The sequence below is a fragment of the Quercus robur genome, chromosome 2 (genome assembly GCF_932294415.1).
Source record: "Quercus robur chromosome 2, dhQueRobu3.1, whole genome shotgun sequence".
Lineage (NCBI taxonomy): Eukaryota > Viridiplantae > Streptophyta > Magnoliopsida > Fagales > Fagaceae > Quercus > Quercus robur.
Window position 1 is genome coordinate 25,425,495 of NC_065535.1, and position 14,527 is coordinate 25,440,021.

A 14,527-nucleotide genomic window follows, 5' to 3' on the forward strand; every position below is an offset into this window, starting at 1 on the left:
TGGCCCTAGTTTCTTTTCCAAATTCAGTATTCTGAGTATACTTTAAAATAGCAAAAATAAAAAAAATAAATATCCATAAACTGGTGTCTTTCTATTCTTTCGAAGTAGTTTCAAGTTTCAAATTGCAATAAAACGCCAACGGGAGCTTGGCTCAGTTGGTAAGGCTCGGATACTTCTTCTAATCCACTTAGGTTCAAGTCCTGCTCCTAACAGAAGTCTGTTGGTGGGCATCCACACGGGTTGGCCCATGGGCTTTAACCTTAGCACTTACCCGAGGGCTAGCGTAACCTAGCTAACTCCTATTTTTGTTAATAAAAAAAAAATTGCAATAAAGCAAATTAGAACCATGGTGACGCTAATAGGATTCTTGAGTTTAACTTTTAGTTAGATATTAATCAGGAAATCTAAAGCTAAATGGACACACACAAAAACGAAAAAAAAGAGAGTACATTGTGGCTAGCCAGTAACATACGGACTACATTATGATATCACAAGAGAGCATAAGAACTTTCTTTAGCTAAAACATTAACTACTTCATTAATCAGTCAAACAAATTATTGGTCATGGTGATTTTGGGTCCTAGCTACTTGGGTGCAGGGCTCAATTAACTTCCAAGGAACTGAGAAAGGATGTAGGACCAGGAGGAGCTGGTATGTCCACTGTCCCTTCCAACATCAGCACCACCTTCTTTATTGGAGGGCGAAGTGATGGCTCATCCTGGATGCACCAAAGTCCCACCCTAACCATTCTCTCCAACTTGTTCCTGTCCACCTCTTCATCCTTCACTAGCTTATCCAATTCACCAGCCTGAAAACAATCATAGACCCAATTTGCAAGAACCACTTCATCCTCTTGAAGATCCATATCCACATGCCTTCGACCACATATGATCTCTAACAACATGATCCCAAAGCTGTAGACATCAGCTTTCGCTGTTATGGGCAAATTTCCATGCCACTCAGGTGCAACATACCCCCTTGTGCCTCTAATCCCAGTGTATGTCCTTGTTTGGTTAGGCATCAGCAGCTTGGCCAAACCAAAATCAGCAATTTTGGCACACTTGTGTTCATCCATTAGTATATTTTCAGGTTTGATGTCGCAGTGGATGATCTGGGTCTCACACTCTTCATGTAAATAGAGGATGCCTCGAGCTACATTCAAAGCTATTCTAGTTTTTTCCTCCCAACTCGGCTTTCTTTCAGATTCAAAGAGGAATTTTGCTAGTGAGCCATTGCTCATGTACTCATAGACCAAAAGCCGATTGTTTCCATCATGACAGTAACCAAACAACTTAACAAGATTTTTGTGATAACTTCTCCCAATTGCTCTCATCTCATTTCGAAATTCTCTTTCACCTTCAGCCACCACATTTTCTAGTCTCTTGATGGCCACCACTCTCCTGCCATTTGGTATGACCCCTTTAAAAACTGTTCCGAAAGCTCCTTTACCCAATTCATCCGAGAAACCATTTGAAGCCTTTTCAAGCTCCGCATATGTATATGATCGTAGAGTAACATCTTCAATTAACTCGTCATTCCCAATAATTTTGTACTTCCAAACACGGTATCTGTAAATGAGAGTACCAGTAATTGCTAGAACAATGAGCGCAAAAACCAAAATTGTGACACTGCTAACTAAGAAAATTGGCAAACGTTTCTTTCTTTCCTTGCTTACCTTTGTTGTCTCAGAACTTCCTATGCCTACCTTGATTATAGTTGTCCCAACCAAATCATCTTCTTTTCTTCTCCCATATCTTAGTGGTAGCTTTTGTTTTCTACACTGGTTGTCTTTAAATAATACAACTTCACAGTTGCAGTCCATCAAGCAGTCTTCTCTACAGTCAGTTTTGCTTGATGAGATATTTGAATACGGGTTGTCTTCCCATGAAATACCTTCGAATTCCTGAAGAGAAAATGTGTCTCTATTTTTGCTGATGCAACCATCTGTGCTAAAATTTCTCTTGCAGCCCAAATTCTTCTGCTCCTGGTCAATGAAAACAAAACCAGGACACGTACAAACCGGTTCCAGATCCATGAGAGTACAATATGAATTTAGGCCACAGAGGCCTTTAGGATCACATTTATTGGTAGTTGATGCCCACTCACTAACCCAATCATCTCCTTGATTCAAGCTATGAGAATACAACCGTAATATTCCATCAACATCAATTGTCAAACGAAAGAAAGCTTTATCAGAATTGTTACTAGTTACTGGGCCGTTAAAATTCTTGATATTGAAACCAGTAGCATTGAGCAGGTAAAGGTGGCCATTACTACCAAGATTTAGACTCACATTATTTCCAGCGGTGAATGTTTCTGAGTTCCAGTAAGCATAATCCCGTGAATCTTTAGGATTGTCTGTCGGGTATTGAACCAGGTTCCCATCAGTCTGCATTTTGAGTTTAAACTTTCCGCTTGCATGGTTTGTCTCAGAGATGCTGGAGACGAGCACTTTTCCCGCCAAGAGACGTTGGCCTTGTAAAATGGTGTCTGTTGGAACTTCAAAAGTCTGCCACATGATTATTGAATCTGAATTGTAGAGTACAAAGTTTCCAGTATTGAGCATAGATGCCGAGGAAGCAGACTGAGGAGCATTTGCTAATGTTGTCTGTAAGCCTTGGTTCTGTTGCAAGATAAGTCTGCCATCTCTACTCAAATGCAATTTGACATCTTCGGGAAGTGGCAGGTCGTCTCGGTTTGCTGTCCATATGACTGTTTTTTGCTGAATTGCTTCCATCCAGATGCCTAATGCAAAGCCATTGTCTTTCTTGTAGAAGCCAAAAGCAAACTGGCCAGAACTTGACAACCAATATGAATTGTTTTTTGGAGAGAGGGAAGATCCCAAGTTAATATTGAGATTTCTTTCTTGAGCAATTGTAGTTGAGAATTGAGTAATTAGGAGGAAAAGAAATATTGCAACCATTTTATCTAAATCTATAGCTCTTGTATATGTATTGTTTTTCCTTTTCTCTTCTTTGCTGCAGTCTTATAGCAAACGGTAAGTCATATTGTAATTTTTCAAGGCTTCAATCCAAGGGTAAGTGACAGAAATTGCAGTCCAAAGAGGTAGTCAATATTTTTGTTTCTAGTCTTTTCGTCAGCCAATACGCTTCACAAGTAGAAATAACAATATATATTCGGTACAGAAGTCAATATTCCCATAGAAATAAGTATCTGCGCTTTTTTCCAAGGTCTTTAAAGAGATAAATTAGTTGACTTCCAAGAATAGAAATGGTGATTATTGACCCACATTTCCCTGAACCGCTTTTTTTTGGGACCATTTGTTTCAATTTTCGTATAGTGCGTAAATGGACTCCTTACTTTTCGGTCATATTAAATTGGTTTTAGGGTCTTCTACCTTGAAATTAGTATCTCTCTAAACTTAGATATTTATTTAACTGGATTGGACAGAAAATCTCATAACATAATTAAGAGCGTGATTTGTTTTAATAGAAGAATTTTCGATCCTGATCTTTGCCTTCATTTTCGCATTTTCTCTCGTTGTGCTGGTGGCCTGCTGGTAGTTTTTTACCACAACTTAGAATGTCAAGTCGGTTCTCAACCCCCTAGCCCTGCTGTCACGTACACTTTGCCAAACCCAAACTTTACGCTCCTTACCTATACTCCAATTCAACATACATCTCCATCAACAAGATTGTTTTCGATCCTATCAAGCAACCCAAAAGTAGGGGCAGTTAATTTTTAATTTGATGACTCTTGTAATGAACTTGTAAAAAACACATGGATTTTTCAGAAGTTCCAATGGACTTGCTCTGTTCTGTTTTGGCTCTCTCTCTCTCTCTCTCTCTCTCTTCTTTTTTTTTTTTTTTTTTCCTGGTTGAATACATGCCTTGTTTAATTAATAAGATCATAGAGACATTTTTTCTAAATCTACTTGATTAGCTAAGAGCTTGGCAATTCAATTGGCACCTCTTGGTATTTCTAAGTAAGACGTGTAAAGTTCAAAATTTTCATCTCTTAACTATTAAATTATCAAAAAAAAAAAAAAAAAAAAAACTTCTTTGATAAGTCATTTGAAATGTTAGACATATATAATTGATTTTATTACAAAAGTTTACAAACTAACATAATAATTAATGTCATTGGTGGCACATAGCAAAATAATAAATAAATATGGTAATTAGTTTTTAGTTTTGTATTTAAAAGTTAACATACCAATTTGTCAAATTTATCTGGTAAAATTTGTAACAACACTAATATTGTGAGAGACCACTCTACTTTGAGGGGTGCTCTCAAAAAAGAGATTTAGGTGCTTGTAATGCACCTCTCTTTTAGGTAGTGGTGTGGAGTCACCATTTTTTTTTTATACAAATGTCATTGATTGAATAAATAAAAAGATACAATTTTGGTAAATTAACCTTACAAGGCTTTGGTCCTAGTTACAATCTATGCAAAAGAATACAAAACTTTGGTTTTAGTTACAATCTACCAAAATTAAACGACAAAACACTAATCTACCTATCCAAAAATCCTAAACTTGGGGGCTAGGTTAGGAAATAGGAAGGTGTTAGACACTTAGACAGAGTCTGGTCTTCTAGACTCTAATGACTAATATACCCTTTTTGAATGATGTTGAATAATATGTATAATGCACATGACAAACACTTGACAAAAATTAATTTAAATAAATTTTCCTTATGAATATGTCCTCTTTTTAAAGAAAAATCAGATATGTTTTGAAAATTAAAAAAAATAAAACATGATTTGTAAAAAAATCAAATTTGTTTTTTTGTAAAAGAAAACAATGAGATTTATTAAAAAGAATCAGATATGTTTTTGTAAAAAAAAAAAAAAAAAAAAAAAAAGAGAGAGATTTTTTAAAAAGAATCAGATCTGTTTTGAAAGTAAAAAAAAAAGGAGATTCGGTTTGTAAAAAAAAAAAAAAAAAAAAAGATCTGTTGTTGAAAACAAAAATAAAAAAGAAAGACTTTTGAAAGAGAATTAACATTCATGCGACAAACTTATTAAGCATGCTTCACATATTAAAAAAGAAAAGACTTTAACCTAGCTTTCAATCCCTTCTTTAAAATTTCAAAATTCGCACTTTTATAACAAAGAAAAACTTTCAGATATGTATGTAATGAAAATACAAATCTGTTTTGAGATCAGAAAAAATCAGACCTGTATGTAATGAAAATACAGATCAATTTTGAGTTTAAAAAAAAATCAAATCTATATTTAATGAAAATACAAATCAATTTTGAATTTAGAAAGAAAAAAAGAAAGAAAGAAACTTTGGTGATCATTAGCAGTTGAAATCAAAGAGAAAGAATTAAAACAGACACTCATCTAAATAACATATCAAAGCAAATTCCAACAAAGTAACTAAGCATGGCAATTATATATTAAGAACAAGACACAATAAAACATATTAATCACATTCATGAGACAAACAATAACATACTAATTAATGGAAAAAAAAAACAAAAAAAAAACTAAATGTGTCTTGCATGAATGTACTCTTCTAATGAAAGAATATTTTAGAAATCAAAGAAGTTTGTTCACCTCTTTGAGATCTAAAATACTTTACTTACAAAAAATAAGTTCCTAAAGTAAAAGCCTTCAGAATGTCTTTAACGTAAGGGGAGTAAAAAAGTCAAAAAAGAAGAGCCCTTAATTCTGATTTTTTTTCCCTCTATTTATAGTGGTTGGGATGCTTAAAAAATAAGCTAAATGAGATCATTTACGAATTGGAACACATCCTTATCTCTAAAAAGTCGAAAAAGATAGGCTTTATCTCAATCAAGAAGTCCTCAAGCCGAGCTGAAAGTTTGGGCCAATTGGTACTCCAAGAGGGTCGGATGGGTGCCAAGTCCACGTTTGAGTTTTGGTCTAATTTGGACTCCTTTTTTGAGGTTTTTTAAGCTAGAAATTGCACCTAGACATATTTTTAATCCATATTATAAAAATTAATCCATTTTTCTTGATATTTAGGTCTTTAAAGTGATAACTATCTTGTAGATAAATATTCCAAAAAGACTTGATTATCCACAACTTCTTTGTTATCTAATTATCCACTTTATTTTCATGCAAGCAGGTCTATTTTTGACACTAACCAACAACCAATCACAAAATTGTTTAGTTAATTTTAATTTTTAACCAATCAGAATTAATTTAAATTAATTATGCGTGATCGGTTCCACTCAAACAAAAAGACTTGATTATCCACAACTTCTTTGTTATCTAATTATCCACTTTATTCTCATGCAAGCAGGTCTATTTTTGACACTAACCAACAACCAATCACAAAATTGTTTAGTTAATTTTAATTTTTTAACCAATCAGAATTAATTTAAATTAATTATGCATGATCGATTCCACCCAAACAAAATGTATGTAGACTATGAAAACTTGATCTTATGATATCTTTCAATTCGACAGTCCGATTTGGGAATCAGACATACCGTCGCGATCATTAGAATCTCAAGATCATTTTTATGATATGCAATGAATGAATTAATGCATGTAATGCAACTTTAAAATTTGGGTATATGAATGGTCACTCTAGTCATCTTCCAAGATTAAATTATAGGTGCAAAATCAAGTGTCTACAAATATCATTTTTTTTAAAAAGATTTTTTAATATTTAGTTTTTAGTTTGGATTTTAAGTTATTTGAATAAAATAAGAAAATACAAATTTATTCTAGGGATGAATTTATGAATGGATTAAGATTTATTACTATGTCATTTTAATTAAGATCAGGGTAAATTGCAAAGTACATTTCTAAAGTTTGAGGTTTGTTTAGATTTTACACCATGAAACTCCCCTCCATGAGCAAAAACAGCCCCTCCATTAGTGGATTTGCCTATGTGGCTATCAAATGACATGCTGGCAATCGAAACACACTCTAGCCGTCTAACGTGTAATGTTTTTAGGAGTAAATTGCGAAGTACACTCTTAAAATTTGAGGTTATTTGGATTTTACACCCTGAAATTTGAAATTTGGATTTTATAACTTAAAGTTCCACTTTGTTAGCAAAAGCACCACCTACATTAGCGGATTGGCCTATATGGCTATAGACGCTCCATTTTGCAACTCCCATTTAACTTTACTTGCATTGCATCATGAATTCCATTACATATCGCATCACAAAGAAGAACTATAATTTTGACCACATAATTTCCAATTACATTGCATTATATAGATCTTGTTGTCATAACGATCAAAATGACAATTCATGAGGCTTAATTGAGCAACCAGATTAAAAGATATAAAAGAAATAAGTTTTAACAGTAAAGTGCACTTAAAATGAATCAAGTCTTGACTGTATGCGATTATGATCTCTTAATTTTGAATGGTCTATTTTTAATCCAATTCAAATCAAATGATGTATCATAATACTATTGGTTGAGGATATAGTTTATGGTTGTGAGAGACCACACCCCCAGTCCTTTTTTTTTAAATGTTAGGCCAAACTCACGTGAATGAGTGGAGTCGTGTTATTGTCTCTCAAAATGGAGGTTCAATTTATTATATTTTTCCCTTTAGATTAAGGGTTTTACAATGGAGTTGCCACTTATTTAATTATTGGAAAAAAAAAGAAAACCATAATTGAAAAACTTATCATTTTAATAATTTGAAATTGAGTTTACAATCGTTATGGGAAATTATATGGCTTTGGTCCTTAATACAATCTAAGATAAAGTACAATTTAGAAATTGAAAATTGCAAGGATAAACATTGATCTATCAAATTTTGATCTAAGCTTGGAGGCTATGTTATAAGGTGGGGAGGTGTTAGGCACCCAGCTTGGCTGATGAAACCATTCTTCTAGACTATGTGGCCAACATTTATATCATATCATCCAATACGCTATCAATCAATTTGCATGTTGAATTCAATGTGTGTGCATGTCATAAACCCTAATTCAATTTATTAAGTATTGTATTTGGATTTGAAATAAATTCTAGTGAATGTGTGTGGATGGTAATATCTTAAATTCAAGGATTTAAAAGAATTATGAAACAACCATCTTTTTCATATTTTTGATGTGAATTTAAGATCAAAACTAGTGTTATGCATGAACATGTGATGAACAACTAAGAACATGTGAAGAACACATAAGAGCATTTAAGAACAATCAAACATATTGAAGAAATTTAAATAAACATTAGCATGCTCTAATCTTAAATTAACATTATAGCAACATGAAAAATGAGTTAAGGATAGAGATTATACTTGCATACAAAATCCACATGGTGGAGGAAGAGATTCTTGGTAGAAATCCTAAGGGTGGAGGAGAAAAGAAGAATTAGGAGAGGGAGAGTAAGTTTTACTCAATATCTTAAGTCTTAGGAAGACTAAGATATGACAAGATTACTCAACTTCACTAGAACTTAAGAGAGGAGAAGAGAGGGTGTTTTTGTCCTTTAGAATGGAGGAGAGTGAATGTTTATATAGTAGTGGTGGAGAAAATATGAATGAAATGTCATTTAATGAAGGTTGACAAAGGATCAAAAAGAATCATGAACCTAGACCTTATTTTAGACTTTGGCGAAATTTGGTGCATTAAATGTAGAGATTGGTGGGAGCAAAGGGCAAACAAAATTCGGTTTTCTTATAGCTACTGTAACAGTATGCAAAGCCAAATTAAAAATATATATCTTACTCAATTCTGATTGGAACCATCTCATTCTTGTGCTTAAATTGAAGTCCTGGATGTCTAGTTTCTGAGAAAACTAACCTCATTCATAGATTCAAAATATTTTGAGAGATATCAACGAAATGGTGAGCAGATGTCATTTGTTAGAAAATAATTTCAGTACAATTAACATTAATAAGCCCCAACTTAGTTTCCAATTAACATTAATAAACTCCAATCAGTCCCATTTCAAACATAATTAGTTCTAAGTTTATCCTAATTAAAAAGAAAATTGCACAAATTACTTATTGAATAATTAATGTTTGACTATCTAATTAATTAAGTACATGCAACCTTACCATTAAATGTAGTCCTAACCAATCAAATTATGACACGTCATTAATTTCAAATTGATTATAATTATAACCAATTGGAATCGATTGTTCATAATCACATATAGTCGGACTCAATTTGTGATAATGTATCTCAGCCATTAAAACTTGATTTAATGATAACTTTCAATTTGATGGTTCGATGAGGGATTATGACCAGTCTATTTGATAGTTACAACATCAAGATTATTTTGGTGAAATGAAATTAAGAATCTAATGGCCAAAATTAAGATGCAAATTTTCAAGGTGAAATTACCTTTTTACCCTCCATGTAAGATTAAATGCGGATTGTAAATTGGGGTATCAAAAATGGTAAGGTTGCATGCATCTAATTTAATTTGGAAACAAAGCATTAATTGATTCTTTGAAAAGCTAGTAAAAATTGATTAATTGTTGAGCTTGTGGACCAAGAAAGTCTAAAAAATGGTTGAAATTTTGAAAGAATAAGATGTAATTGAAACGGAAATTGATGAAATGAAAAAGGAAAAGATTTGGAAGGATTTAGGACCAAGTGCCAATGAGTACTTGGACCAGATCCCCCAAATCTCCTTCTCTTTTTGCTCCGACTTGCTCTCCACTTAGTTTGACTTTGCCCCTATATTTTTCACTCAGAAAACCTAATTTTCTTGAGTCTCACATTGCCCAGAGACTTATTCCAAACCCCCCCCAGCATCCAGTATAAAATACCTCTCTCCATCAACAGTTTAAAGCACATCAAGTCCCAAATCCAAACTCTTTTCTCGTCATCTCTATTCTCTAGAGTTAGTAATAGGAAGGTGTCTTTGGGTGTGTAAAAATGTGTTCCCCCCTAGATCGAGGGTTTTACATGGAGTCGCCACTTATTTTATTTTAAAAGGAAAAACAAGAAAACCTTTAATGAAAAATACTTCTGTTGTATTAATGTATATGACAATTTACATCGAATTTTGTAACAAAAATTTACAATGCTTTTTGTCCTAGGTACAATCTAAGAAAAGTAAATTACATTGCTTTATTTCCTAGTTACATTCTAAAAAAAAGTAAAATTGTAAATACAAGAGCATTGTCTAGAACCCTTGATCTTGGTTCGGAGGCTAATTTACGAGATGGGAAGGGATTAAGCACCCATCTCGCCCGGTAAAACCGGTCTCCTAGGTTAAGGTGGCCAATGTCATGTCATGTCAAACAAATACAAAGAATATGTCATATAAACATGTGATCTGCAGGAAGTGTAAATAAACATATGTTAGGGGAATTTGACATAAAGAGAAAAAATAAAAAATAAAAAAAAACTTGTTAGATAACAAAAATGAAGGTAATGGCATGTTCATCCAAGAGATCAATATAAATAAAGAATTCCTAACCTAGACATGTTCATCTAAGCATGTGAGGGAAAAACAAAATTGTCATATTATTTGTCATCAACATAATTGCAAAGAGAAGTAAATAAAAATAAAACCTTTAAGCATATTTGATCATCCAAGCAATTATGAAGAGAAGTAAAGGAAAAACCCTAGACATGTTTATCTAGACAAAATCAAAATACTTTGACATGTTTGTTCAAGCATTTAAAAAAGTAAAACAACTACCTAGACATGTTCATCTAAGTATCAAAGAGAAAATTGTGTTTTAGCCTAGAAGTGCTCATCTAAGCATTCAAAAGAAAATTGTGTATTGGCCTAGAAGTGTTCATCTAAGCATGTAAGAGAAAACCAATAAGACATAGGCATGTTCATCCAAGCATAGCATAAAAGAAGTGAATAATGATTTGTAAGCATTTATTCTACCATGTATAAAGAATTAAAAAAAGTTAACTACTTACTAGCATAAATTAAAAGGGGAAATGATCACCTAAAGGGCTAGGGAGAAAGCAAGGAAGTACTCAACTACAACCAAAGTAAGAACAACGGTTGCTCAATAACTTTTTTTTTCTGCTTTCTCCCTAGCTCTCTAGAGGGAATTCCGAGTCCAGAGAATGGAAGAGGTCTTCTTTATTTATAGGGGAAGGGATGGCTTAGCTTTAAAGCTAAATTATTAGCTTTCTTCTGAAGCTAAGGGAGGAGATAATCTGTTTAAATGAGCTGGGGACGGATTTGGTGTTGATCTCCATTCAAATTTTGAAATAATGCTGCACCTGCTTCGTATTTTGGCTCTAATTTTCCGCTCAAAATTCCAATTGATTCAAGATGGGTGTTTTTTGAAAGGAAATTCAATTATCTACAACTTTTTCAGAAATAGAGAAAGCCAAATTTCAACGTTATTCATGCCAAAAATGTGTTTCAAATTGCTGCTGAAAATAGTAACGTATTTTGAGCATTTTTGAATTTTTTCATAGGCTGTATCTGTTTCTTTACCCAATTTATTTTTCAAAAATATTTCTTCTGAAGCAAAGGGAAAGGATAAGTCTATTAGATAGGCTTGAACAGATTTGACGTTGAACTCATTTGGAATTTTGAGAGAAAATTGAAGATAATGCTGAATTTATGTTGTCTTCTGCACCTGTTTCGTATTTTGGCCATAACTTGCTGCTCAAAATTCCAATTGATTCGGGATTGATTTTTTTTGAAAGGAAATTTAATTCTCTACAACTTTTATAGAAAATAGAGAAATCCAAATTTCAACGTTTTTCTGACCAAAAATGTGATTCAAGTTTCAGCTGAAGATAATGACGTTTTTTTGAGAATTTTTTCTTTTCTTTTTGATTTTTTCATGGATCATATCTCTGGAATTTTTTCAAAAGAGCAGATAAGATACCATAAAGAAAAACATTTTTTATTATTTTCTTTTTTTTTTAAAAATGAAATAAAATGAAATCCAATCAAAAATCACACTTGATTAATTTTAAATTAATTCTTGTGAGAACCAATCAAAATTAAGTGTTTAGAATAGGACGCGATCAGGCCCATCGTGTAGGCAGGCCATGATCATTGAAAATTGCTTGTATGATAACTTTTAATCAGGTGGTCCGATCAAAACCCATGACATACCATTATGATCGTTAGAACATCAAGATTTGTTTTGTATCACAAATCTAAAGATCTACCGGTTGGTTAAATGCAAGTTATAAAATTGGGTGTCTACAGGGTGTCTTGGACCTTCTAGTCTCAATTCACTAGAAATATTGATAGTTTGGTCCTCTTGATCTTGAGCTACGATTTCCTATTCACGGACCTCTCCCCCCCCCCCCCCCCCCCTCCCCCTCCCCCTCTCTAGAGAAGCTTTCTTGCTTGGAGTGTTGGTGCATGCATGTAAGGTTTCTAACATTTCTTTTTATTATGCCCTAGTTCTGTCTAGTTCTTCACATGTTCTTGGTTGTTTAACATGTTAGATCTAAGTTGTTATATTCTTGCATTTTTTTTAAGGTTTCAAATCAAATAACATGTTTATATGCTCTTAGATTAGAGTTAATCACAAATCACACACATATTCACCATGTTCTTCAATACCAATTCCTTGCATGCCTAGAATAAGGTTTTATCATGCTCTTACTTGTTTCAATCTTTGCAATAATATGTTTTTAGATGATATAAACTCTTGAATGATTTGATATGATCATTAGTCACTAAAGTCTAGAAGATTGGTTTCACCAAGCAAGTTGAATGCCTAACATTTTTCCAATCTTGTAACCTAAACTCCAAACTTAGATCAAAGATTAGTAGATAATGATTTTCCTTATAATTTTCAATTTTTAGATAGTAATTAGGAAAAAAAATCATGTACCTTTGTTTTAGATTGTATCTAAGACTAAAATCATGTGATTTTTTGGTTATTATCAAGAAATATACATTTTTCAATTCATCAATAAAAGTGATGTATTTTTTCAAGTTATTTTTTTATTTTTTATTATATATATATATATATATATATATATATTAAAATAAGTGGTGATGGCATTGTAAAACCCTTAACCTTGCAGGGAAGATAAAAGCAGTAGAACCTTCACTCTTGAGAGGCACACAACACGACTTCACTTATTCACAGGGATTATGTATTGCAGGGTGTGGAAACATCAAGAAGCAGAACATGTCTACTTCTAGAAAACAAGAAATAAAACACACTTGCTTCTAAAAATAACCTTGAATACACAAGAGTTCCTTGAATCTACAAGGAGAAAGGGTTTGGAATCACTAGAAAATAGAAAGACAAAAGTCTGAATTTTATTGATTGAATAATTATTAAAAACGTGTATAGACTTAGGGGCTTATTTAAAAGCTCCGTAAAACTTAACAGACAAGAAAATATATTCTAAAATAACTCTTAATTAATATCTAACCATAACAGGAATCAAATTTGACCTAAAAAGCATTAAATGTACCTAAAAATAAGGAAATAAATCACCTAAACCTAAAATAACGTTTTTTTATATAAAAATACCAATGATAATAAATTATAATAATTAAATAGTAAATTGTGTCTTACATCATTATGCCAAAACCTTTGTTTGAGAGGTTTGGGCTGAGAGTGTGGTCTCTCATAGTGTTTGTTAAGTGACACGTTGGCAACTGAGATGCACTTAAGTCGTCTAAGCGGAGGTGAGTTTTTGGATGTAAAATCTAAACAACTATTAAAAAAACTTAAAAAAAAAAAAAAAAAGCACATGTCAGACAGCTAAAGTGTGTCTCAATTGCCAGTGTGTCACTTGATGAAAGCATAGTCTAGTCCACTAATGAAGGGGCTGTTTTTGCTTACGGAATAAGAGCTTTAGAGTGTAAAATCCTTTTTTTTTTTTTTTTTAATTTTTTAATTTTAGGTTGTAAAATATAAACAACCATAAACTTTAAGAGTGTATTTTACAATTTATCCTTAAGACTATTAGGTGTAATATAGTAATATATTGCTTTGTTAGAGTAAAATTTTTAATACTCATTGTGTGTTTTTAAATTCAAATTTAACAATTTCTATTTCATTTGACGAAAGCATAGTCTAGTCCACTAACGAAGGGGCTGTTTTTGCTTACGGAATAAGAGCTTTAGAGTGTAAAATCTAATTTTTTTTTTTAAATTTTAGGTTGTAAAAAATAAACAACCATAAACTTTAAGAGTATATTTTACAATTTATCCTTAAGACTATTATGTGTAATATAGTAATATACTGCTTTGTTAGAGTAAAATTTTTAATACTCATTGTGTGTTTTTAAATTCAAATTTAACAATTTCTATTTCATTTATCTGAATCCTTAAATTCAATGGAAGCTAAAAGTGAACTTCTCTCCAATTTTTTCCTCATTCGGTAAATTATACCCAAAATAACTAAAAAAATCTCACTCCACATAACCCTTCTTTTATTTAACATTCAAATGAAAAAGAAATGATTTTGGATATATGTAAAAAAAAAATAATAATAATAAATAAAATAAAATAAAAACTTCTTTTATTTGTTTCTTTCTTGAGCATGTCAAGTTGTCAACACTAAACAGAACAATAACATCTCTATTAAGGGGAAAAAAAAGTCCTTTTGTACTCAGAATCGTAATTCATATCTCCACTCCTCAATTATTGTAACAATTAAATTATATTTAAAAAAAGAAAAGAAAAGAAAAGAAATATTCATAC

At 32.2% G+C, this 14,527-nt stretch overlaps 1 protein-coding gene across 1 annotated transcript; it reads right to left on the bottom strand.

Annotated features, from left to right (window-relative positions):
* Nucleotides 1-545: 545 nt before the first annotated feature.
* Nucleotides 546-2,922, bottom strand: LOC126696638 (G-type lectin S-receptor-like serine/threonine-protein kinase LECRK1). The gene has a single exon (XM_050393330.1). The coding sequence runs from the start codon at nt 2,920-2,922 to the stop codon at nt 601-603; it is 2,322 nt and encodes a 773-aa protein (XP_050249287.1). The 3' UTR covers nt 546-600.
* Nucleotides 2,923-14,527: the final 11,605 nt, after the last annotated feature.

Excerpts from the sequence above, each read along its gene's own strand:
- LOC126696638 (XM_050393330.1), bottom strand. The coding sequence starts at position 2,922 with ATGGTTGCAATATTTCTTTTCCTCCTAATTACTCAATTCTCAACTACA.